Source organism: Anopheles merus, chromosome 2L (assembly GCF_017562075.2).
Source record: "Anopheles merus strain MAF chromosome 2L, AmerM5.1, whole genome shotgun sequence".
Taxonomy (NCBI): domain Eukaryota; kingdom Metazoa; phylum Arthropoda; class Insecta; order Diptera; family Culicidae; genus Anopheles; species Anopheles merus.
The window spans coordinates 3,221,912-3,249,611 of NC_054083.1; the positions used below are offsets into that span (position 1 = coordinate 3,221,912).

Genomic DNA, 27,700 nt, shown 5'->3' on the forward strand with positions numbered 1-27,700 from the left:
GAGGCGTCAATTCTGCTAAATCACTCTCTTTGTACTGCGCCAAAAACGTGTCGATTCTTGTCAACGATTGCACGACTCGGTCGCGCTCGCGCTTTAGGATAATCATATCCAGATCTTCTGCTTGTGTGTATTGCATTGTATTGTTCGAACCCGACGCGTCAGAGAAACCGGCAAAATCTTCACTAACCGACATTTCTAATACGCGACACAAAATGCATACACACGCAAATAACACCCCAGCACAATGATTTCTCACGCTTTCGCGATTTTTTCTTATTCAGAAATCCACCAACGCTCGATACGGAACTTTCAGATTTCACACGCGTTACGCGAATTTTGCCAAAAGAAATCACACAAAGTTCTTCACTTTAACCAGTCAAACCAAACCGCAAGTATTAGACCATCCTGGTCACGGCACCAATGTTGCGTTCTGGAACATGGTTTGTTGGTTCCTTTCCCCCTTGACGCCCCTACGCCCTACGTTGTGTTTTGTTGTGTCGTCTTCGATCGCCAAAGGAGACAAAGTAAAAGAACACGTCCGGCTCGTATCGAGTTTCATGCGATAGTGCCGCTTTATTCGCACACATACTTAATCACAAATTGTCGATCGGCAGTGCTGCCAGAAAAAACATTTGACTTTTAATTCCCAACTGACAAAACAACCGCAAACAATTCAAAATGACCGTTTCATAACCCTTACATTCCAACAGTAAGTACAGTACAGTTATATGAATCCCTATCAAGCTACACATACCTTTCCACAAGTGTAAATAGTCCAAACTCCCCAGCACGCCTAAGAACGCGGGCACGTGCAAGATGGCTACCTCATAGCACAGACAAACAATGGCAAATGAAACGCAGCAAGGGGCAGAGGCGAGTTGATAAAATAGGAACGTTCCGCAATCTGGAACGTTCCAGCTTTTTTTCAGCTGCCGCTACGTACCACGAACTTTTTTCACCGGGTGTTTAATTTTCGATTTGACATTTACTGTCTAATAATTACTTCCATTCGTACACCTTATAGATGCCTATTAGACAGACAGTCTTTGTCTATTGGGCTTTCTATTAGACATCTAATAATGATTTTGGCTAGTAGGGTAGGAGCAAGGTGGAATATAGAGGAGGTGTATTCTTAGCGTTTGGCATGTTGCCATTTTGAGATTCAGTTTGACAACAGCCGTCGACATTTGTATACAGGCAGCAGCCGCAATATCACGTTGGAAATGCCGATGTATAAAGTGTAGATGCAAAATACAAGTTTTTAGAGCTATACAAATATTTGTTAAACGAAAACAATTCATTTATCATACCCGTATACCAGCAACATTCGTCGCTTTTGACAACTGCCGTCGATCCTGGTTTTGTGCTTTTTTCTAAAGCCTTGATATTTGGCCAACTCTGTATGACGACACCTCCTTTCTACCCACTTTGGGGTAGGAGCAAGGTGGATTTAAAAATATCAGGTGGTGGACTTCAGTGCATTTTGACAATTCGTCACTTGACGTAAGATTCCCAGGATTCAAACTTTGTTTACATTTATTAAATTTGTTCATATAATTTATCTACCTCAAGGACCGTAAAGATATCAGGTCAGTTATAAGCCCGTTTTGACAGCTAGGTGGAAGAAGAATCGACGAAGAAAACTGACAGTTAGTTTTCTGCGTTTGGCGAACGCTTTTAGTTCTCGAAGGAAAATTTCCATTTTAAATCACGGGCTGTGTTCTAATAAACTAAAATATTCACCCTAATTGATCTCCACCAAATATTGACCATGCAAAACGTAAACAATCCATCAATACATATACAAGCGGAAAACCATCTGTCAAAATCGGAGCCCAGGGGGGGGGGGATCGCCAAAAGCGCTATAACTACACCTCATTATACATTCCACCTTGTACGAGAGGTATTTGTGTGCCATAGTCTTAGTTTGACAGATAAATTCCTATCGAGAAATGACAGTATTTTCCTCCGTCTAAGGGCGAAAATACACGGACCGGAATTTCGCGGCCGCGGAATTCCGCCTGCTGTCAAACCCATATACAAAGTGTCAACGGCAACTTTCCCGAACTGTCATATCCATACATTTTCAGCAAGCGGAATTCCGCGGCCGCGAAATTCCGGTCCGTGTATTTTCGGCCGTAGAGGCAATTCCGGTTACCCATTACTAATCCAGTTAGCGGTCACCTACTGTACTACACATGTACCTGAAAATCTATGAAACTTATGAAAATAATGCAAACTCATAGTATGTTATGATAAATTTAGGAAAAGTAAAAATCAAGATTAAACTAAAGGTATTTTTAGTATTTCTCTTCAAAGTTCAAATTCCGTCAAATTGACCTAGTAAATCTAGTATTAAATTCGTGACTGACCATTAAGTTGGAAATTGAGATCGTCAAAGCAATAACTCGTAAAGAGAAATTGATTTGAATGAAATTAATAAAATTGAAGTATCGCGTTCGCAACACCAATAGTCGGTATTCAATCGAAGATAGGTCCCAGCTGTATTTAAAGTTGAATTTATCAGCACTTCCGTTGCTAATTTTATAGATCAGCATCAACAATATCTACAATCTTAAAATATACTCAGGACTCTGGAAATGTAAATGAACATAATTAACTTTATTACGATTACAGCAATACGGATTAAGATTATTTTCTCCTTATAAAAACTCGCATCAATGAAGGACTTTCTTTTACTATGCGCATTTCCCGCACATAACGCACCGAAGCAGGCGCAGGAACCGCTTCACGTTTCTGAGGGCTTTGTAGCGAATTATTTAAACCATTATCGGCTAGTGAAATATTTTGACTAAAACTATTTATGGGTTTTGCTGAATCTACTACATTCATTACAGCTACTTTCTCTTTATCGTCTTTATCTTGCATGCTAGCCGTTGCACATTTTTCTCTGAAATTTCGATTAACAGCTATTTCAGATTCATTACCACTCTTGGCAATCTGAAGTTCTTTTCTATTGTTAGCATCTATTTGGTTCATATTATTTATATTATCTGATGTTTCTATTAGATCTTTTATGTGTTTTGATTCTTTTTTGCATTTTTGGCCTGTCTTTTTTTTCTCGTCAACATTTGTCTGCTTCCAAGTAGTTTTACGAGGATTTTTACTTGTTTTCTCATCTGAACAATTTGTGTCAAGTTTTGTTCTGTCGTCCGGGCATTTACTAGACGACGGTCTATACGTTCTGCAAACATTCATTTCGTCCAGCGATTCTGGAACCTGCCATGGCATTGAATTGTTTAAATGCTTACAAGAACTTTGATCGAATTGTAATTCTGCTGATTCATCTGATGCTGACATGTTTAGAGACTTCTTCGGTAACTCCGTTTTTGTTTGGCTATTCATTGCATCCCCTTCCTGCATTAGCTTAAGATTTGTTTGTTTTGATAGCGTATTTATACGAATGGTTCCCGGCGCTTTAAACCTTTTTGATGACGAAGCTATGGAAAAATTATGCACTTCAGACGGCCTGTTAGACGAATTTGAACTATTGATCGTTGGCTGGATAAAGGTAACAGTTGCCATAGAAGTCAAAGTTTCACATGTATTGTTATGATTTAAAAGCGTACTTCCAAGATTTGTTGAATAGTTTTTTGTTTTGTTTTTTAAATCAGTGCACTTTTTTGAGCAGTCAGTACACGTTCCAACTGGTTCCTCAGTACCAGGTTCAGCTAACTTCTCACTTGATCTTGTTGTGTTCGCAACCCGTTTCGTATGCACATTTCTTTCTTTCATTGCACAATCCATCGTGTCTGACGCTAAAGGTATTGGAATTTGTTGCACTCTTTCGTCCATTAACTTAAGTTTGTTGGCAGTGCCATCATTCTTGTCAATCCTTGACAATGGTTTAGTATTAAGTGGCGTCGAATGTGCCATCAAATTATGAGAATGAACACATTCTTTAGGTACAACGTTTTGCGCGCTATCATTGATATCAAAATTATTTGATCCCGGAGCCACAACAGCATTATTCTGGTCCTCATTCTTAATGGGTGTTTGAAACAGCGAATCCATAATTTGCTCTAGCGTTGAGTAGTCATCTAAAGGATAATAGCAAACATCCAAATTATTGTTAAGCGTCAATTGATTCGAAGGTTTGGCTGGAGAATGCACTACAACCATTGGTGTAATGGCAGTTTCTTCTGTTCGTTTTAATATCGGTGATTGTAACTTGCTTGGAATACTGTCTAAGGCAGAAGTGATCGGTAATGCGATTTGGGAAAAATAGGACGAGGAAAGATTGCCACCAGTTGGTGAAGCTAGAAGCTTATTTGTACTAGCACGCATATCAATATCAGATTTGTGCTTTTTGCTTGATGAAGTAGCACTTTCCATAGATAGTCTTCGTTTAGGACATTGGGCCACTGTAATCAATTCGCTACGAACAACTGTGTTTGGCAAATTTATATTAAGCCGTTTCCGTAACCTTTCGCGCATGTCACACGCATGTTCAATGGCAATTTTAGAATTATTCTTAACAAGTTTTTGAGATTCATTATTGACTTTTTGATGATTGACTTCTGCCACTACATTCAACCCTAAACTGCTATTTTCGGTGACTATCCCCAAACTCTTGGTTATGTTAGCGTTGGGGTAGAAAGTATCAGACAGTGTTTGTTCTAGCACTGAGCCATTCATATCGAAGGTATCAAAACAAGTTTGGATCGTTATTGTTTCTGACTGTCGATTTTCACTACTCTCCTGTCCAACATAACAACTATTTGCACGTCGTGCACGTAAGGAATGTGGAATGCGTGTATTGTTTTCGTTCGAAAATACATCTGAATTCGATATATATCTGTGTTTGTGGCTTTTTGTATCTATACTTGAATTCATCGCTTCCATAGCATATTCAACCTTTTTAGCAACGTGGTGAAGCTCTAATCCACTCCTACAAGCCAAATTATTACTAATATATTCCTGGTTTGTTTCCTTTGCGGTTTTGACATCGACCGATATTGCGTACTTATTACAATCCATAGACGAGAGTGTTGACAGTTTTAAGTCGTTTGATGTCTTTTTCGTTACAGCATAACTGTTTTTGCATATGTCTGGCAATTCTTCCTGTTTTTCTGTAACTGAATGCTTTACTTTCACTTCAACATTTTTTGGAGTTTTCTTTGACATTTTTTTAATAGATGCGTGAACGTCAGCAGCTTGTTTAGATTTGTAATATTCATTTGATGATATTTTACATGTGCCACGACTTTCCTCTATTTTATCTTCAATATTTGATTCTATTTCTTTGAAAGTCTTGTCTTCCGACTTAAACGCTACATGAAAATTAGTTTCGTTCATCCTCGATGTTACATGTGCGAGTGTCGTATTTATTTGGTTTACCTTTTTTTCGCTCCGTTTAATAAGAACTGAACGATTTTGATGAGTATCTATTGATTCTATTTTCCGATTCTCTAAAACTGAATGCATCGACATCTCTGACGTACCAAAGCAAAGGTCCGTATCAAGCTCGTTATTAGCACTTTCGGCGTTGGAAGTTACTTTAGATGTTCTTATCTGCTTATTTAATTCAGTTACAACATTTATATGGTCATCTTCTTTCTGATGGTCATCGTCATTCCCTGTTTCAATTGTTTTAGAGTCTATATCATCCAGGCAACCTGATTTCTCTGTATCACATGTTACATTAGAATTCATTACATTCGCCCTCGATGTCATGTGTACAATTTCATGTGAACTATTTGCTTCAATGGCACTGGTCACACTGGTTAGGCAATTCTTTGTACAGTTTTCATTTATGTAGTTTTTATTCTGTAGTTTTTCTGAATTATTCATGGGATGAAACAATGTTCCATTTTTTAAAATATTGTCGCCATTACACGTTCCGTACATACAAAGCGACTTTGCTACATCCAGGACGTCTGTATTTTCTGAGTGACCCATTATATTCCGGATCATTTCGTTTGTTTCATATGACAAATGAGCTTTAGTCTTATTCATGTGAAATACGTTAGCTACTCCTATACAGCTGTTTGGAGTTGACATTACGCTAGTTTTGTTAGTCTCTAACAATTTAGAACGTTTTTCCGTGGCTCCGTAGTTTAACATAGCACCACCGTAAGGCTTATCTATATGCAAGTTTCTCTTTAATTCGCATACGTCCCGAGCACCTTCACTTTTGGAAGTAAAATTAGTAGAATTTCCTCTAGTTTCATACATAACAGCACACAAATGTTCATCACAATCTTCTCTCCTAGATGTTGTATCTTCTAGTAAACTGTTCGCATTGCAGGAGCCTACGTCATAATTGGAAGTACTTACTTTTGTAGTAACATTATGAAATACATTAGGTTTTATATTTGAACTTTTTTCATAATTTTTCCGTTTTTCAGTTGATGAATGTGTGCCATCTGCTCTTATTTCATTCTTGTTTTTTATTACGTCACCAGTTTTCACTCGTATGCACTCAGTATCCTTAGAAACTTTCTTGCCATTATTAGTTTTATTGACAAATGACACTGGTGCACTTATACCGCACAAATCTCCTTTTTTGTTATCGTCACTGATGCACGTATTTAAATCGCGTCCGACGATGGTATGAGAATCAACGGCAGTCACTTTGATATAGTCGCATACTAGACTAACCTTGTTGCCATTGTTTCCTGTTCTTTCTGGTAATTTTTTTTTTTTATCAAATGTACCGCGCTCTTTTTCGCTGTAATCCATTTCTCGAAGATTGTGGTTAAATAATGTATCTAAGGGTTCCTCCATTGCCATTTTCTGGTAAATTACTGTATCATGCATACAACTGGTTGAATAAGGTGACGGATAATCTTTCATTGCGTTCATATTTTTCTTGCGAACATGCACATCTCTATCGCGACTTAGTTCGTAACTGGAATATTCACACAAACGATTCTGTTCACGAGATTTCGTTCGGTGTTGTGAACGACATCTATATCGAGTTTGTTCTCTATCACTTTTACATCGATCATGATAACCTTTCCGCTCCTTATCACGTTGCCGAACACCTCTGGTATCAACTTCATCATGATCACGCATTTGTCTGGGTGCTTCGTTTTTTTTACGATCATTCTTTTGGTATTGTTCTGATTTCGCGCCGTTATCAGGCCAACTCTTGCTCCAAACTGGATGGGCGGTTTCCTCCACTGGGACTGTTTGAATTCCAGAATGCACTAAAAGCTTTACAGCTGTTTGAGTGAACTTGGAAGCGCATTTTTTACCTTTTCCAATATGATTTCCACGCCTGAAAACCACATTATCACATTGCTTTCGTAAGTCACCTATTACTGCATCCTTTCTCTTTAGTTCGGCTTTGGCGGTCAAAAGGAGAGAAGATACGTTTTCAAGTAGAATATCATTCTTTTTTATGATATCATTTTTCTCTTGTTCAACTGCGCATAACTTATCCTGCAATTCTTTTATTCTGCATTGCAACGCAAGATGTTCTTGGCTTTCCTGAAACATGAAAAGTTTATTCTGGTATGGATCATTTCGTATTAACATCCTTTACTTACGTTTTTGGCTTCTGATTGAATGTATTCGAGATCGCCGTATATGTCGAAGTCATCCATCGTAATATTTGTAACAGATTAGAAAAATAACACACAAGCTGTTAATGGTTCTAGAATTTATCGTCAAGTACTGCTTGCTAAAGTGCATCAAAATAAACTGTCACTTTCATGTTATGATTGTTTGGCGCTTTATCGTGAAGTTTAACACAGAACAAGATGTTTGAATTGGAAAAGGTAAAGCTCAAGGTGTATGAATCCGGCAAGGTGAAGATGTTCCGAGCAACCCGCCAAACATTGCGAGCTTTCAAGTATCATATTCTACTCAAATACAATCTGTTCCCGTGTTACACGGTTCTCGACTTACGCGGATTCGGGGATACGCGGTTTTCTAAATTTGACAGATTAAATGTCAAATCAGCACAATTTGCTTCAAGTTCGGTATAAATTGCAATTTTGCTAACAAATTGAAACCACTTAAAAGCCAGAAATGGGGCCCTTTCCATTTGAACTTCGCAGGCTAAAATTTCAGCCTGTCAGCTGTTTGCATTGTATAGCAGTTTTCGAGCAGCTATCTAGGTCGGTATAATATACAGGTGGGCTAATCCTAAGGTGTATGTATCTGGATGGCTGATTTTTATCGCTTCAGGTTCTGAATGAAGATTTTAAGAGTGTTTTGTGTATTCGTCAAGCTTCGAGAAAGCTTGTTTGAGCTAAAGTTTTCACCCATCCTGCCAAAAAGTGACGTTCAAATTTGGTTTTCAAAAACATGCTATGAGACTACCTGGACTGTATACACTTTGACTCCGGATTCCACCACGTGATCTCTTTAATGCACCTTGGGATATTTGTAAACACTACCTTGTTTTGTCATTTTTCAAGCAGGTACTCGAATCTAATTCTAGCTTTGAGGCTAGAATAATCTAGACTGAAAATTGCAGGCTAGTTTTATGTGTGGTTTTGTATGGAGTGTTTACATGATTTCAGCCTCCAACTGTCAAACTCCATACAAAAAATCTGACTAGAATCGTGAAGGCCCCTAATATTAGAATTTTCTGCACGAATCATAACAAATAAATGATAAAGTGTATAAAAGTACTAATTTAAATAAAATATCTGCAAGTAATAAATAGTATTTTAGTCAAAAATCGGGAACGGACTGTAATTGAAAAAGGGTAACTGTACCTGATTTCGGCACGCTAGTGCAGCAGTTTCAAAAAAACTGCTCACACAAAAACATTTATTTATTATTTTTCATGAAATTGATGTTATTCTGGTTGATAAACTAAAAAAAGTATGTTTCATTATTTTTTATTTGTTTGTTCATATCCCTTTTCCATAAATATTCGTAAAAATGCAAACTTTGATTTTGCCTCTATTTTCAGCAGTTTGTTTCTATTTTTGGCAGGCTGTGTTCCTTTTTCGGCAGTGCGAATACGGGTTAGAAAATGTTTTTATCAATGTAAATATGTACAAAAAAATGTTTGAAGCAATTTAACACTCTTATTTTCCTACGATTGGTGTTAAAAAGCACATTAAGTATTAATTTAATGTTGCTTATTTTAGCCCGTTTTGACAGCCATTTTGATGCGACGTTTAAACAGAACAGCCATTGGGGCCCTTTCCGTTTGAAGTTCGTAGGCTGAAATTTCAGCCTGTCAGCTGTTTGCATTGTATAGCAGTTTTCGAGAAACTATCTAATATAGTATAATATACAGGTGGGCTTATCCCAAGGTGTATGAATTTAGAAGGCTGATTTTTATTGCTTCTGCTTCTGAATGAAGATTTTAAGAGTGGTTTAAGAATTCGTCAAGCCTCCAGAAAGCTCGTTGGAGCAAAATTTTCTCTCGTTCTGCCAAAAAGTGATGTTCAAATTTGGTTATAAAAAATGCTATGAGACCTACATACACCTACATCTACATGAGGACTACATATACAGTAGAACGTCGATTATCCGGGCAGCTCGGGACCGGACGGTTGCAGGTTAATCGATTTGCACGGATAATCGGCCAAGAAATATCAAATTTATATAAAAATTATAAAATTTATTAATTTTATGATTAATTCACATTGGATTTATCGATTAATCGTTAGTAGAATATTATGTTAATCAATAACTAGAGGTTTAGCAACTTTTCATGAACAAAAATTAATTCCGAAAATACCACTAGACGCTACAGAGCTGCACAAAAAAATGGTTGCTTACTTGACTATCGCTGCAAATTTTCGCCGCATGTTTGAGCAGCTGTCACATTTATGCGCACGATTAAGCCGCCCACGGATAATCGACGTTCTACTGTACTTTGTTTCCAGATTCCACCACCTAATCTTTTTAATGCACCTTGGGGTAAATATAAACAACACTACGTTTTCGAGCAGATACTCGAATCTAATTCTAGCTTTGTGGCTAGAATAATCTAGACTGAAAATTGCAGGCTAGTTTTTTGTGTGGTTTTGTATGGAGTGTTTACATGATTTTAGCCTCCAACTGTCAAACTCCATACAAAAAACTAACTAGAATCGTGAAGGCCCCCTATATTGATTTAACGTTCCCGCTGTGCAAAGCGACGGAAGAAATCATGCCGTTCGGAAATTTTTATCATGCCATCTTTTTCCCTCCAACGGCAAATTTGTCAAGCAGCTCGTCGAGCTACCCGTCCCTGGCTCCGCCTCATACCCCTCACCTGAGCGCGCTGCCGAAGGTTTGGATGTGTTAGTGCGTCAGACGGCCAATCGCTATCAGCCGTCGTCCGTGCTTTTTCCCTCCATAGCGCTACCTCTTTCTCGCGTGTGATCAATGCTCGCAAGGTGTTGTGGCGCTTAAAAAAAGCCGTTAATTTTATTGCCACTATACACTGTGCTACATGATGCTTAGAAGTTCGTTGAAGCATCAAACATGTTCAAATTAAAAAAATATTAGATTAGTGTTAGACGTTCTCCTACGCTTGTTTTAAATAGGCTTCTTCACCCTCGATTGGCACGGGCATCGAATGGTCTCATCAGCAGCGGCACGAAATAAAATAAACCATCAATACACCAATAACACTTCGAATCCCAATCCAGCTTCTCCCACAGCGTCTCAAGGTCACACACAAATAATGAATGCTTACACCCACCAATAACAATACACAACCGCAATGCACATATATGAACCAACGCATACACCACAACACCCAATCAGCTGGCGGCGGAAGCCACGGGCAGAAGCGCCGCAAATACAAGGAAGGCAAGGCAGGGTGAGGGAGGGAGAAGAAGCGGATGAAAAAATGGGCGAAAATATTTTTAAATTTTTTGACCGTTTTTTGTTTTGCTCCGCCGCCATAAATAGTTCGTCCATTTCGCCAACAGATGGCGCTAAACTTGCTCGACCCAGCGCAGGAATCGCTGAAGTCCAGCGCGGGAGACCAGCCAAAATCTGCGCTGGCCAGCGCAGATTTTGGTACATTTCCTGCGCTGGAAACTGCTCGAATTTGCGCAGTGGGTTTGATCTGTCAAATTTAGAAAATCGCGTATCTCCGAATCCGCGTAAGTCGAGAACCGCGTAACTCGGGAACAGACTGTACTTTATGATTTCGAGCAGATGATCCACTCCCAACCCTCGCCATGTTTGACGGGCCATCTACGTTTAACGGGAGGATTAAAATTTATACTGTCAGATATTATAACTGGTCGTGCCTCTACTGGAAGTTATTTATGTTTGGATTAAAAGTCTGTACGGATAATTGTCGTTTAATAAGCATTAATACAAGAAGTCATAAACGGAAATTTTACTTTAAAGCTCAACTAACTGCTTGCGTAAGTGTCAGAAGTTTTTAATAATAATTCCTTTCGTTAAAACTCCACCTCTCTTTGAGAAGGTCAAATAAGTTATCCATTGGATGCGTTATCTCTTCATACCCTATTTTGGTACATATTGTTTTACAAATTTTTTATATGTCGAAAAGAACAATGAAATCTCTGTAAGGTGAATCTTCAAGGGACCGTCAGCTTTGAGAGATATTCATGTTGAGATGTCATGAAGAAACCACGGGATGGCATTCTTTGACCAATATTTTTATGATTTACCATCTTTTCCAATTCCAACCAAAGTGGGTAGAAAGGAGGTGTCGTCATACACAACATTTGGCTATCAAGGCTTAAGAAAAAAGCACAAAACCAGGATCGACGGCAGTTGTCAAATGCGACGAATGTTGCTGGTATACGGGTATGACCAAGGTGGAATGTATAATGAGGTGTAGTTATAGCGCTTTTGGCGATCCCCCCCCTGGGCTCCGATTTTGACAGATGGTTTTCCGCTTGTATATGTATTGATAGATTGTTTACGTTTTGCATGGTCAATATTTGGTGGAGATCAATTTGGGTGAATATTTTAGTATATATTATACTAAAGATTATAATATTTTACTCAACCCGTGATTTAAAATGGAAATTTTCCTTCGAGAACTTGAAGCGTTCGCCAAACGCGGAAAACTAACTGTCAGTTTTCTTCGTCGATTTTTCTTCCATCTAGCTGTCAAAACGGGCTTATAACTTGACCTGATATCTTAACGGTCCTTGAGTATGATAAATGAATTGTTTTCCTTCAACCTTTAAGTTGGCAACCGGATACCCAGGTATTTTTTTCAGCTTCGAACTGCAATAACTTTTGATTCATTGCTTTTATTGACCTGAAATTTTCCGTAGCCTCCCAACTTTTAATTTATGATGTTTTGGTGCTTAAGTTGTAATTTTAAACAGCCGGTAAGTATTTTATTTTGAATTTTTTTAACTTTACCACGTAAGTTGGCAACCAGCATACCCGGGTATTCCATACATTTTGTATGGAGAATGACGTTTCTCTTCTTCCTCTTTTCGTATTGTGCTTATTTTCGAGTCAAATTCAAGCGATTTCAATTTGACCGTTATTTTTATCAAAAAATGAAAAAAAATTAATAAATAAATGAAATAGAAGAGAATATATGGTCGGCATTACTTGCTTACAGCATTAAAATATAGAAAGCATTGTTTACCTATGAAAATCGTAAATTTTTTGCAGCAAAACGTGTGGAATACCCTGGTATGCCGGTTGCCAACTTACGTGTGTAAATCTGGTAGCCAACTCTACGGTTAACAAATATTTGTATTGCACTAAAAACTTTTAATTTGCATCCACACTTTATAAATCGGTATTTTCCACGTTACATTGCGGCTGGTCCCTGTAAACAAATATCGACGGCTGTTGTCTAACTGAATCTCGAAATGGCAACATGCCAAACGCTAAGAAGACACCTCTATATTCCATCTTGATTCCAACCACCAATCACCTGACACGGACGTCACACGAAGCGTAAACTCAAAAAGTTTACGCTTGATTTGTATGGGAGAGCGTAAACTTCCTGTCAAAAGATTATAGGGTTGTATGGCTGAAATTTAGTTTACGCCAAAGTTTACGCTTCGCGTGACGTCCGTATAAGCCATCAAGAAAAAGGTATAAAACCATAATTGACGGCAATTGTCAAATACGACGAGTGTTGCTGATTCAGGCGTTCCCGGAGATACCTAGTACAGTAAGTGACCGCTAACTGAGAGGTAAACAAGCTCCAGTTAACGAGCAATGTTCGCTAACTGAAGTGACGTTACTATGGATTGATTGTTTTGATTGGCGTTGACTGGAAAAAGCATACCAAACTTTTTTTTCATTTATGTTGATATAAATTATAATAATTCGTGTAATAACATAAATTAAAAGCAAACGTAGGTAAAAGACCCTAAATTTGTTTGAAAAATGCACATTTGCGACAAATTTTTCTTTATGAGATTCCGGATGTTTCATGTTTTGACGTTTAAGTGTTCGTTAACTGAGAATCACTCCAGTTAGCGAACCTCCAGTTAAAAAGCACTCCAGTTAAAACACATCCAGTTAGCGGTCACCTACTGTAATATCCACTGAAAATATCAATAATCTTAGTGTAATTTTGCTGGTAGGGGGTGGTTTTAGGCACCATATTAATTATTTGATGTGATTCTGACTGTAATTAACAATCATACACCATTTCAAATGGTTTTTAATATTCGATCAATAGAGAAATTATTTGGCATTTGACAATGGATGTGTCAAATCAGTACAATTCGTTAATCAGTACAATTCGTTTAGAACTCAAGATTTAGAAAACCGCGTTTCTCCGAATCCGCGTATAAAAGGTACAGTATCGGACATAATGATAGGACCCTGGTTTTTTTAATGCAGCATGCTCCCGTTGGGACAGGTTTAGTGTTGGCCGTTCCGGTCCGAACCTAGTAAAAAAGTTCCGTTCTTTATGTAGGCCGTTCCGTTCCGATCCTTTATACAAAATCGTTCCGTTCCGTTCATTCCGTTCTTTCCGTTCTTTCCGTTCATTCCGTTCCGTTCCGTTCATTCCGTTCATTCCGTTCCGTTCCGTTCATTTCGTTCATTCCGTTCATTCCGTTCATTCCGTTCTTTCCGTTCATTCCGTTCCGTTCAATTCGTTCTTTCCGTTCATTCCGTTCCGGTCTTTGCCGCTTCAATATTGTCATCAAGGTGCTATCGTTCGTGCGTTCCGTTCTTTAAAAAAACCGGCTTTGTCCGGCTGTTGCTTGCTGCATGCAAGATAACTGTTCACTCTTTCTCGCACACAGTATGTGTTGCCTGTGCACTCTCCCATTCTCACAGGAATATTCATCACACTTCGTCGCGTATCGTTTATAAAAACCGTGATAAGCGAGACCAAAAATGTTATTTGGTGTTATGGTGCAATTTGTAACATCTATTATACTTTTTGTTATAATTTAGCTTATCCTAACCAGACAAATAATTATTATAAAATTTAAATCTGTACTCATATGGCAGAACGGGTTGGAAGAGATGTATTATAATATGCGATTATGAACAACGAAAAATAAAATGTAATTATTTTTTATGCCACGATATCCGCTTGATCTTGGCACTCGGCATGATTCCAATATTTAGTCATTCGATTCGAAGCATTCTGTTCCATTCGTCAACCGTTTGAGTGCCGTGATGTTGTAAACGATTTATGTGAAAAAAAAAACTAATTGTTCTAGGTAGTAAGTGAAATTCAAATAATTAGTCAATCTTGTGATACAATCGTTAACTCCTACCACTCAATAACATCGGCATGGGTAAAAGCCTCGAATGGATCGTGCCCCCATACGCTGGGATGATTATCCTGCTATGGGCATTTAAGTTACTGATAGCCAAGCCTATTAGTGGTACAGGAAGGCTTTGACCGAAAATGGTCGTCGCATCTAAAAAGTTTAAAAATGCTAGATAATAAATGCTTTATATTGGCACAGCTGGTACAGCTTACTGGACATCAGGTTGAACCCATCTGGATTTGGTGATTTCAGCATGATGATTTAAGAAACGCCTTTTCATATCCTGTCTCAAGTAACACCCCCCCCGGATCACAGTTTGGCTTCTAAGCCCTGGGTCGGTTCATTTGCACCCCAGGTTCACGTTCCGTTCTTTTTGAAAAATGAACTAGTTCCGTTCCGTTCCTTTTTTTAACGAAATTCCCAACACTAGACAGGTTTATGTGTGGTTTGTATGTGTTTGTGTTTGTGTGTGTGTGTGCATGTGTGTGTGTGTTTGTGCATGTGTGTGTATGTATGTTTGAATGTGTATTGGTGTGTGTGTTTGTTTCACAAGTATGTCGTTTCGGATAGATTTGTTAGTAGTTTTTTTGTGTTTTGGGTTAGGTTTTCGATGTAATAAGCAGGACCACCGCCCTCGCGATCAGTGTTTTTTCGATATATTAACAATATCACGGTCTTCTTTCGCCGTGGTCCGGTTTAGCATTAAAACATACATATTCCAACCACACTTTATAAATCGGTATTTTTCTCGTCACATTGATGCTGATGCCTGTACACACATATCGACAGCTGTAGTCAAACTAAATCTCAAAATGTAGTAATCGGTAACGTGCATTTCTTATGCTACTTCCTGAAAGGCTGCTTGTGTATGCTGTATATCTACTGCTTCGACTTACGGACACTTACGACAGTTTTGGCAGGGGATTTTTTTTAAATAAGTTACAGCTCTGTATAATTCATTTTACCGAAACAAAACTTTGTAATGGATTCGAAGATAGCTACGATCGCCATGCAGCATGTTTGATTCATTTGGATACAGTCGCCATGTAATGTGATGATCGTACAACTGTACATCGAGTATCGTCGCGGTAGGTCAGTGTTTCGCTGACATGTATCGAGCTAGAAGAAAACTTTGTTCGAGCGGACTTTTCGACACTAAATCGTCCAGACGATCTTAGAAACCCTGAAGAGGTATCCTTACTGGAAACGTTGAAGCCAAGGGACATAACTAATCCCTTTAAATGAGCAGTCGATAGATATTGGATAGGGATAGTCCTATCCTAACAGTCCGAATGAATCTGACTTGCCATGGTCGGAGTTGGTTTTATTTATACTTAAAATAAGTTATGGCTTTCGTGCATTTGATATTGCTGCTGGCCGATGTGTTGCTCCGTCGCAGCACCCAACGCCGGTGCTTTACACCGAGTAGGGTATATTTTTTCACTGGACCGGAGAGTGTCCCCAACTATTAAGAAACGAGCGATTATGAGGTTTGAGTTTGAATGCGCTTCCTTTATTTAGGTTCTGATCTCTTATATACAGTTCAGTTGCTGACCGTCAGGTCAGGCTACTGTAACTATGACTATTTTGATAACAATTTTTCATTTATACTTAATGCGACGTGTACATATGGTTTATGAATTGCGTAAGGTAACTTCCTCGTTTGAACAGTGAGAACGGTTGAACCTGGTTATATTTGTTGCGTTTCTGAAGCGAGCGCTATTGTTTGAGGCGTGTTTTGCTTCTTATGTCTTTACTTGAAATGTTTTTTTTTCGCTACATCCGCACATACGCTTTTACTTCACGATGAGCTCGTACGCAACATCCTGGTCCCCGTAACTTTTCGTGAGAGGTTACGCTTCTGATGGTGCCTTGAACGGCGGAGGACGTTGACGTCTTCTATTACATATTTTAATTGCAAAAATCGTTAGTATAGTTAAGGGTATGAGCGCGAGAATTCTATTCTCGAGAGTAGTATGAGCGCGAGAGGGTATGAGCGCAAGAGTTCTATAGGATTGTTTTATGTATTGTTGGGGAGTACTTTTAATGCTTTACTACCTTTTCTAGTTTCTCTATGAACTTTAAACCTAGTGTGATTACTCTTTTTGAATCGTATCCAACTAGAGCACCCGTCGAATGAAAACGTTTTCCAATCCTTAATTTGCACCACTTTTTTAGCATGTGTACCAATCGGTTTTCTATATTTGTAGCTAATTGTTCTGATTTGGAGGCTGCTAATGTTATTTGTTTCAAGAAATCTGGACCCTCTAGCCGTATCGAGTGTCCCAGTTAAGGTTTCATAGCTTCATCTGCTGGATTGTCTTTTGAAGCATCCCAGTAGCATTGAATTCTTGATGTTCGATTCCACATTCCACATGCCATAAATTGTTTGTATTAGCGAGCTTCTGAATTGATCAATCCTAGACTATCTTTGAATACGCCCAATAGAATTCTTCATCTATATTCAGTCTAAACTCCCTTTCAATGGTGTCGGCAAGTCTTACACCAAGTATTGCCCCTTGAAGTTCTAACTTTGGTATTGGAAATGGTTTTGTGGGAGTCACTCTTGATTTGGCTGCCAAAATTTACTGTACCACTGTGTGTACTGTTGACATTTACTGTATCACTGTGTCATTACTGTACTGTTTTTAGATATACCACTGCTGCAGATGCCTTTTCTGTAGCATCTAAAAATGTATGCAGCTCTCTGCGACAGTTTCCTTTAATGTTCGAATAGGATCTGACGATCCTAATATCTTAAACAGTTTTTATAGCGCTGAGCCATTCCTGCCATTTTCTTTGGAGATTAATTGGCAACATATCATCTCAGTCAACCTTCTCTTTCCATGGTTCTAGCATGAGGACCTTTGATTCTGTAGTAAGATTGATGAACAAGCCCAATGAGTCGTAGATTCTCGTTATATTTGAAAGTATATTTCTTTTGGTCAATTTGGTATTCTCTAGTAGTAGAATTTTTTAGTGTATATCTGAAAGTATCATTCCTTGTGTCCCAGTGCATGCCAAAAATGTTCTCGTAAGTATCAAGGATGATACGTTCGATACAAAGCGTCTCTGTATTCGCTCTCCTGTTCTCAGGACGAGAGCTTATCAATTCATGAAAATATGACACAAAGTTTCGTATAAAAAAATTAGTCATATCATGAATTGTCATGATTTCGTTTACTGTTTTAGCAGCATAATCAATAATCATTGGAAACTATCCAGATAATCATCTATATAATGATTATCGCAAGGTGGCCGCTCAACCAGGAAAACCGGGTAAACCGGGAATTAGCCGGGAATTTTATTTTTCCGGGAAAAGCCGGGAAAACCCGAGAAATTTTCCAAAAAAACTGGAAATGGGAATGGAATGTATGAAAATGAATTCAAGAGCGTGTGTTTCTATGCATGAGTAAATAGATAAAAGCCTGTTCAAAAAGCGTGTCGTAGAACCCCCTTCTTATCACATAAAGTACACTTTCCGTAAAACATAATCAAGAAAGTATCCCAAAATTAAGAAAACCTCTGAAATCTCCTGTATCTATACGTGAGGCGCATAATCAGCGTCGTGCGAGTAACAGCATAATGCATGGCTGCTGTTTTACTGGAAATCCGTTCTTCGCAGATTTTTATGTTTTCTCGAGTGACTGGTTGGTACATGACTTCTGGTACCCTTTTTTAAGGTTGTATGATGACATCTGATTCCTTTGGCTTTCCGTAGTCTGGTATTACATGAGATTGGGTAAATGGCCCCGCGCCCACATGACCATTTTGTTTAGCGTCGGGTTGCCTCCCCGACGTTCAGGCACCTAGTTTCCCGGGATATCCACCCCCCTCCTGGTTCGCCATATGCCACCATCCGCCCAAGGGGTTGGGTCAAGCCCGTGTTCCCAAGTTTGAATATTTGGTGGCACACGTTTCTCAGCCTTTGGTAGTTTTATTAATTGTTTAGATAATAATATCTTAAGAACTTTGAGGACGCTTTATCCCTTTTTTGTTGAAGTATAGCTAAATTTGAACCGAACCATTTGTTTGAGTTGTATGTTATTATTTCTTTCTTAACTAATAAACTTCTTCTTCTTCTTATTTGGCTCAACAACCGATGCCGGTCAAGGCCTGCCAACACACTTGTGGGGTTGGCTTTAAGTGACTTATTGATTTCCCCCCATAGCAGGATAGTCAGTCCTACATATGGCGACACGGTCTATTTGGGGCTTGAACCCATGACGTGCATGTTGTTAAGTCGTACGAGTTGACGACTGTACCATGAGACCGGCTTAACTAATAAACTATCCATTGGATTTTTCATTCCTGAAATTGGATTTTTTCATTCCTGATAAAACAGACGGACCAAGAGACCAGTTTCCTTAATACGAATCATTGACCACCACTTGTACATTAATAGGGTCTTTTATATAAACTGCCACTCTTCGTCTGTATGCCGAGAGTGAGATAAACCAAAACGAACATCATATTCTGGTATACCTATTGATCATAAGCCTCTTCATCCACAATATGAGTTTCAGTGACGAATACAAGCATCGGACGAATTTCTTCTACAATGTGTCTCAATTTTAAATAATTAGTTGACAGCCCCGCTACATTAACATATCTCATTTTAATTTGGCCTGTAGATGGCTTTAGTTGCAACTGGAACATTTCTTTTTTCTGATCCAGTAGTTATAGAAATGTTGGACATTCACTATTCATAGCGGAATGAGAAACAGTGAGTTTCATGTAGTGTTGGGAATTTCGTTAAAAAAAAGGAACGGAACGGAACTAGTTCATTTTTCCAAAAGAACGGAACGTGAACCTGGGGTGCAAATGAACCGACCCAGAGCTTAGAAGCCAAACTGTCATTCGGGAGGGGGGGGGGGGGGGGGTGTTACTTGAGACAGGATATGAAAAGGCGTTTCTTAAATCATCATGCTGAAATCACCAAATCCAGATGGGTTCAACCTATGTCCAGTAAGCTGTACCAGCTGTGCTAAAATAAAGCATGCATTTATTATCTAGCATTTTTTTAAATTTTTAGATGCGACGACCATTTTCGGTCAAAACCTTCCTGTACCACTAATAGGCTTGGCTATCAGTAACTTAAATGCCCATAGCAGGATAATTATCCCAGCGTATGGGGGGACGATCCATTCGAGGCTTTTACCCATGCCGATGTTATTGAGTGGTAGGAGTTGACGATTGTATCACAAGATTGACTAATTATTTGAATTTCACTTACTACCTAGAACAATTAGTTTTTTTTTCACATAAATCGTTTACAACATCACGGCACTCAAACGGTTGTCGAATGGAACAGAATGCTTCGAATCGAATGGCTAAATATTGGAATCATGCCGAGTGCCAAGATCAAGCGGATATCGTGGCATAAAAAATAAATACATTTTATTTTTCGTTGTTCATAATCGCATATTATAATACATCTCTTCCAACCCGTTCTGCCATATGAGTACAGATTTAAATTTTATAATAATTATTTGTCTGGTTAGGATAAGCTAAATTATAACAAAAAGTATAATAGATGTTGCAAATTGCACCATAACACCCAATAACATTTTTGGTTTCGCTTATCACGATTTTTATAAACGATACGCGACGAAGTGCGATGAATATTCCTGTGAGCATGGGAGAGTGCACAGGCAACACATACTGTGTGCGAGAAAGAGTGAACAGTTATCTTGCATGCAGCAAGCAACAGCCGGACAAAGCCGGTTTTTTTAAAGAACGGAACGCACGAACGATAGCACCTTGATGACTATATTAAAGCGGCAAAGATCAGAACGGAATGAACGGAAAGAACGAATTGAACGGAACGGAATGAACGGAAAGAACGGAAAGAACGGAATGAACGGAAAGAACGAAATGAACGGAACGGAACGGAATGAACGGAATGAACGGAACGGAACGGAATGAACGGTAGGAACGGAAAGAACGGAATGAACGGAACGGAACGATTTTGTATAAAGGATCGGAACGGAACGGCCTACATAAAGAACGGAACTTTTTTACTAGGTTCGGATCGGAACGGCCAACACTAGTTTCATGTTGTATTTTTCATTCACATTTAAACAGTTAATGCACTTCTCTATCATTGAAGTACAGGTGTCCCCCGAGATACGACTGGATTTGGGACCGAAAAAAAGTCCCAACGCAAGGCGTAAGTCGAAAAAGTCGCATGTCGAATATCTGTCAATGTAAAATTTATAACCGAAGTTGAAGAGTCGAAATCTATTATATCATGTTTTTTATTTGAAATAATGTTCGATAATGTATTAATTTTACACAAAAAGTCGTTTACACGATATAGATATTCAATATCAGGTAGTTGTGGAATCTTTGGAAATGTGTGTGTAACGGTTATCAGCTCAGAAATTCAAAAATATACATCAATTTCTTCTCGAAGACAACTTTTCAATGTCAAAATCAAAATCGTCGTATCTGCGAATCGTCGTAACTCGAGAGGGTCGTAACTCGGGGGACGCCTGTACACTGTTTTGTTGGATACTATTCACTACATTTTGAACATTTTTCATTTTGACAATTCGTACTTTAAGTCCTTTTCACATTTGAAACATCTCTTAACATGGAATGATTCCAGAAATTTACGCCAATCAAAACCAATAAAAACTCTCTCTCGCTCACTTTATCATTTGCCTTCCACACTCACCATCCATCTCTAGTAAAACATTAATTAATTAATTAATTTTTTTAGATTCTATCAGGCCCGATAATTCTTCATCCTTATTCTTCTTCTTCTTCTTTTGGCTCAACAACCGTTATCGGTTAAGGCCTGCCTGTATTACTTGTGGGGTTGGCTTTCAGTGACTTTTGGGTTACCCCACATTGCATTATAGTCAGTCCTACGTAAGGCGGCACGGCCCATTTAGAGCTTGAACTCATGACGGGCATGTTGTTAAGTCGTAAAAGTTAGCGACTGTACTACGAGACCGACTAATATAACAAATACTTTGTTTTCAAATATTTTTCAGCTGTGACCATCACTCTTCAAATGTAGCAAGGTTGCAATGATGAAATCCAGCACCTCACATCAAAAAAACATCCTTAATACAGTCATCTGTGTTCTACCTGACAATCGTCCCGTCACGTCATTACAGTTGGTTGAAGAATTTGAAAAATGCCCTACAAATTTTCACCCTATTAATAAAACTTATGACCAGGACCAAGATGCCGATTTATGGCGCGAAAAAATGTTAATCGGCAAACGGACAACACGATATTTGTGTCAATCCAAATCAGAAGGGTTACCTGGTTACATAGTAGAGACTCTAAAAATTATAAACGAAAAGGAAATTATTCCTGAGGGATTTTCGCAGCTAACGAGAACAGCCGACACAGAACAAAAAGCATGGCGTAAAAAACAACTTGTGTATCGATTAACTAAAAAAAGCTCAGCAAAACAAGCGGTAACAGATATTATTTTATGTTCAAGGATGCGTCAGGCACCGGACGGATTTACACTAGCTGGGTATGCTCACTCTTTCTATTATTACAAATTTTTTATACTTGTTTATGGCTTCAATGTATCATTTTTCTAACAGTTTATAATTACAAAAAAATATTTCATTTAATAAGAAAATATACAAAACCATTACAGTGATATAAACGGTATATTGGTATGTTTCAAAAAGTCTCCGGTTCCTCATCGACCATCTCCAAGTATTCCATCGCAAAACATAAGTAACCTAGAAAAGACCATAGAAAATCTGAAGTTACAATTAAATTGTAACAATGTAAGCAAACGTAGATGAGCGATGCGTAATGTTAAACATGTATTCATTTAATATAATGTACATTGCAGGCCCTATTTCAATCTCAAGACCACGAATACGTGCAGCTGTCATCATCATATAAGCTTTCACCTAAACGGGCTGCTCCTAAACCTCTTATGTATTCAACTGGTACAATGTATGTTCACACTGACGTTGAAGGTGTTCCATTTTTGTTAAATCCTGGTCTTAAACAATACAATACACTTGTAAGTAAACATCATTTTTCAAGCATCGGTTTAACATCGGTGAATGGTAGCTATTATGATAATAATATTATGATTTTCATTTTAGGTTCCAATAAAATATGATGTTACAGGAGTACAATTACAGTACGATTTTCAGTTAGAAAGACAAGTGTTATGCACAACAAAACCGCAAAACGTTCAAGTAACAAATCCATTTTTTCAATGAAGCTATGAAATAAAATAGTTAGTTATATTATAATAGTTATATTATTTTTTCAAATGAAGGTTTTGCTAAGTTTTTGTTCCATTGAACGAGAACAAATTTTAAAATTTTATGAAATATGTTTCTACATTCAAGCTGATTTGTTTTTTTAGTAGTATTTAAATTAATTGTGAGTACCTGCCATAGATCTATTTATAGCGGCTTCCAGATGGACACCATCTATACGGATATTAAGGCGGCCTTTGACTGTTGTTCCCACAGTATCCTTCTTGCTAAACTTAACAGGCTTGGTTTGCCACCTTCCCTGATAATCTGGTTTGAATCTAATCTCGCTGATCGATGCTACGCGCTCAGATTTGGTCAACATATGTCCGGACATATCCGCGCTTCTTCCGGTGTACCACAGGGCAGTAATCTGGGCTCTACATTCATGACGTGATCTAGGTACTGGCTGATTCCAACTGCCTTTTATACGCAGATGATGCAAAAATTTACCGTGAGATAAAGAATCCCGAAGACCATGAGCGTCTTCAAGAATCTTTAATTGAGTTCGACACTTGGTGCAAGCGGAACACTTTAACAGCACATTACACATATATGTTAAACGGACAAAGTCCGTCTGTGTCCAAAAAGTAAGGTAACTTTGCGTTTATTCTTAAATGTTTTTTTTTATTCGGCCAGATATAGGTCATCACCTTCGAAGTAATCCCCTTCTGATGCAATGCACCTCTTCTCCCACTCCTCGAAACAGGTGTAATTTGCAGATGCAGGAATGTCATTTAGTTCCGCCGTCATTGCAGCTTCTATCTCCTTGATAGTGTCAAAACGGTGTCCCCGAAGCGGCCGTTTTTGCTTTTTGAACAGCCAGAAGTCGACTGGTGCCAAATCCAGCGAATACGGCGGTTGCGGAACAATATGGGTGTCAGTTTTTGCGAAAAACTCCCTTAAAATGATGGCCGTATCGGAGGGCGCATTATCGTGGTGTAAAAACCAGCTGTTATTTTTCCACAAATCCGGCCGCTTTAGCCGGATGGACTTCCGCAACCGCCGCATTGCGCTTAGATAGTACTCTTAGTTCACCGTTTGGCACTTCGGAAGAAATTCCTTGTGAATCACCCCACGGTAATCAAAGAATACCGTCAGTATAACCTTGATTTTCGACCGGCTTTGGCGACCGTCCGTCCGGGAGACCATCCACCTCGACCAACGACAAAAACACTTGACGCAGCTTCGAAAATAAATTGTTACTCCTAGCCGGGATGATGTAGTGACTTGAAACTTGGCAGATCTGTCAAAAACATACATATTGACAAAAGAAAAATAAAAACAAGGGGCTTCTTGGCGCGCGAAATTTGACTTCCAATGTCACTGTTACGGTCCCGCCGCACTCGTTTGTAGCTCGTGGGGAGCTTTCCCACTAATTCGTCGACCAGTAGTGGATTGCCTAGTGTTGTGTTCGGATGACCATGCACTTACTTTAGTAACGAACTGAACTACACACAACTAAAAAGTTACAAACAAAACAAGCAAACTTTATTACTAACACATTAAAAATTCGTTGAACAGTAAAACCCCGGTGCAGCCGCGAAACAGTAACCGCACTCATTGATGACCCGAGAACCGAATGGGCAGGTGAACGGCCGTCGTGCTTTAGCCGCGATGGCGCTGCTCTTTCGCTCCGTCACACAGTCGCCATCGACGGACCGCGCGGGTGACGTCCAGGGCTGTCGCACCTTGCTAGCAACCCAGAGTCACAATGTTGCGCTACGCTGTCCGTCTCCACAACACCTAGATGGTCTGTCATTTCGCACGCTACTAGATGCTCATTAAGCTATTTTATTTTCATCCCGGATACTATGAAAGTCTTGACCTGATCTTCGGTAGGAGCCTTCGTTTCACGAACCTTCCGTAGCATCTTTTTTAGAAACTTCTGTGGTCGTTCAAAAAGATATTTTAAGTCTTCAATGACACTTGGAACTGTTTCTGAAGTTAATAGTAACCCTCTAACCTGTTCCAAAGCTTCTCCAGGTGGCAGTCTTGAAGACGTTTAAGATTTTCCATGGTGGAAAATCCGCAGGACTCGGTCGTATATTTATAGCTACTGATGAATAGAGGCCATTCTTCTATATTACCGTCAAACTTCACCAAGGTGGTATTCACTGATTTCCGTGCTAAGCGCTGCTCGGGTGTAATACTCGATACCGTTGCTACACATGGCTAGGTTTCCACAACAGGGAGGCTGATGTTTAGCTGGTGATGTGATCGTTCCATCTCTTCCAACTCTTTCTGGTGCATTATTTTCAGCTCTAAAAGTTGCTTTCGAAGTCACAGCTCTCTGGTGTGACGAGCAATTTCCTCTGCGATTAGTTGTGACATTTCTTATTCCGCGTTCACTAGGATCGTCCGATCTAAACCGGCGTCTTCCATCTCACTGCTTTCATTTGAGGGGGTCGTCGGTACCTTGCTGGTCCCAGCTTCCACGACTTCCGCTCCTTTTTCACTTCGTGTTTTCGGCATGCTAAAATATTAATAGGCTATAATAATCAAACAATATAATAAGTCTACAAACCAAGCTTGTTTGACTTATCGCTGCCGTTCCACCAGAAGCTCATGTGCCACACGCACGATGTTCGACCACGATGCGATCTCTTTACAATATTTTTATTGCCGAAAGCTTAACTAACGGTGGTGTACAGTATAAAAACTTCTGCCTAGTCGTACGGTTAGAATAGAAAAGAGCCGCCGCACTCTGTTTCTTTCCGTACACCCGCCTTATCCTTTCCGTTCGCCTTATCCGTGTGTTATTAATTATCCGTGTGTTATCAAGTATCCGTGTGGCATATTTTACACCGGGCAGTCATCAATACGCGTTATTATTACTTTACATCGGACAGTTGCCAGACTCGTCGCAACATTCTCCCCTCCAGTGTATTGTCGAATTCACTTTCCCTGTGGCTGCTCCGGTGTCGTTGCTGTCCCCATCCTAATCTCTTAGTTCCACGTCTGTCTTGTCTGTCCTTTCTCTTGGTTCGATATCCAAGATGGCAATTTTAACGGCGTTCTAATAATCCGTTCGCGGTTTGCACTACAGCTTGCCTGACTTGTCCGTTTTTTGCTTTGGTGGTTTGAATCACGCGTCCCATTGGCCAGCTATTTCGGGGGAGCGTATTATCTGCGACCAGGACGTGGGGCGTATTATCGTGCGTGAGGACTTTCTTTACCGATTGTATCAATCGTTCCCAGCAACCTCCAAAATGTGGCACTGCGGGAGGATTGAACACCCACTTGGTTTGTGTACTGTTGAACTCCGTCATAAGCTCATTTTCGTTTAGGCTAATCTAGCACGAGGAAGATTACCCATCGGCGGTGGTTCTGGTTGCGCTTCCCGAATCTTGCAGTGTTGACATTCATGGCGAATACAGCTGTGTTCAGCCAACAGATGAGAGATATAAAAACGTGATCTCAGCTCATTTATTGCCGTGCTATGGTTATGATGACTGTACCTTCGATGGAAACTATCCAACAGTAGTTTTACTGCATAATGTCGTCTCGGTATCGGTCTCGGTCTCGGTTTTTTGGTATCTTCACCACCTCATGTACACTGATCGATTCTTCGCTGCATGCTTACTATCCCGTGCTCGTCCAATTTCGGGTTAAGCTTGTACAATGGACTTGTTTTCGCTAAAATGGACTCATGATGCTTATTTACTTCCGATTTTTCGAGAAGACGTAAGTCCTCATGGAATGCTTGTAGCTGAATTTCACGTATCACGGAATTCTCAGCTGCAATAAGCTCGGTTTGGGTGAGTGGACCAGTATCCTTTGATATTCGGCGTGCCTTTCTTTTAAGATTTTCCCAAAATCTCCGAACAAATTCCATGGCTCTAAGAAGCCGTTCCCAACGCGAAAAACGGTGAAAATTCATGAGGGTTACACACTGAGAGTGAAATTGCAATTGATGGCGTATTTCTTACAACGTTTCACCTACTGGTTTATTTTCAAAGGGCCATAATTCTTTCGGATTCCAAAGGAATTCTGGACCCCTAAACCAACGGCTAGTAGGACTGAGGTCTGGTGAACGCTGCCTCTTCATCCCGTCATTAGCAACATTTATTTTTGTTGCAATCCAATTCCAATCTCTTAAATCTATTGTTTCCAGGATCTCACTGACTCTAAATGCTACAAATTGACTGTAGCGTCGATGGTCGGACTTTATCCAACTCATAACATTGCGTGAGTCCGTCCAGATAAACTGTTATTTTATGTTAATACGATGAGAGCCTCGTATAACATTGGCTAAACGGGCAGCGATCACTGCTGCTTGTAGCTCTAATCGAGGAATTTAGAGATATTTTAGTGGTGCAACACGAGTTTTGGATCCGACTATGGAACATTCAAGAATCCCTGTTTGAATTTCTATTTATGTATTATATTTGAATTATATTTTATTATGGCATGAATTATGGGATTATGGTAACGGGATTAAGAACAGACAACACTTGAAGGCTAGAACATAAACAAGGAAATAGATGAGGATTAGATGAACTACGTAATAAATTTTAGTATGTAGAAATGAACTCAAACGGACAAGTGAATACACATTAGCAAAGTGAAAGTTCAACCGCCTACACGTTATTTTTCTTATTCCCAAAATATCACAAGTTTTCCTCCAATTTCACACCCGGTGTAATTTTCAACATTTGGTCCTTCGAACCGGATCGTGAAAGGAAGCACTACGTGCAGTGAAAATTTGCGTACGGACACTACGTGGCCTTAATTTTGGGAAAACGGCACTCCGTGACCGTTGGTGTGAACCAAAGTGTGGACTTATTCGTTTGCTATCCGTTGTGTTGCGCAAAC

At 39.3% G+C, this 27,700-nt stretch overlaps 2 protein-coding genes across 3 annotated transcripts; one reads left to right on the plus strand and one right to left on the minus strand.

Annotated features, from left to right (window-relative positions):
• Positions 1 to 2,480: 2,480 nt before the first annotated feature.
• Positions 2,481 to 7,699, minus strand: LOC121593445. Its single transcript, XM_041915778.1, has 2 exons — positions 7,518 to 7,699; positions 2,481 to 7,458 (listed from the first exon to the last, which is right to left on the minus strand). Exons 1-2 carry the CDS (start codon positions 7,572 to 7,574, stop codon positions 2,653 to 2,655), a joined length of 4,863 nt encoding a protein of 1,620 aa, XP_041771712.1. The 5' UTR covers positions 7,575 to 7,699; the 3' UTR covers positions 2,481 to 2,652.
• Positions 7,700 to 11,129: 3,430 nt separating this feature from the next.
• Positions 11,130 to 27,542, plus strand: LOC121593296 (multivesicular body subunit 12B). Of its 2 annotated transcripts, none has more exons than XM_041915540.1 (5): positions 11,130 to 11,306; positions 21,632 to 22,128; positions 22,258 to 22,393; positions 22,462 to 22,638; positions 22,724 to 27,541. In XM_041915540.1, the coding sequence occupies exons 2-5, from the start codon at positions 21,668 to 21,670 to the stop codon at positions 22,841 to 22,843; spliced, it is 894 nt and encodes a 297-aa protein (XP_041771474.1). In that variant the 5' UTR covers positions 11,130 to 11,306; positions 21,632 to 21,667; the 3' UTR covers positions 22,844 to 27,541. The 2 variants fall into 2 exon arrangements, with proteins under 2 accessions (XP_041771474.1, XP_041771475.1); XM_041915541.1 differs by lacking the exon at positions 11,130 to 11,306 and adding an exon at positions 12,214 to 12,251 and having other exon boundaries at positions 22,724 to 27,542.
• Positions 27,543 to 27,700: the final 158 nt, after the last annotated feature.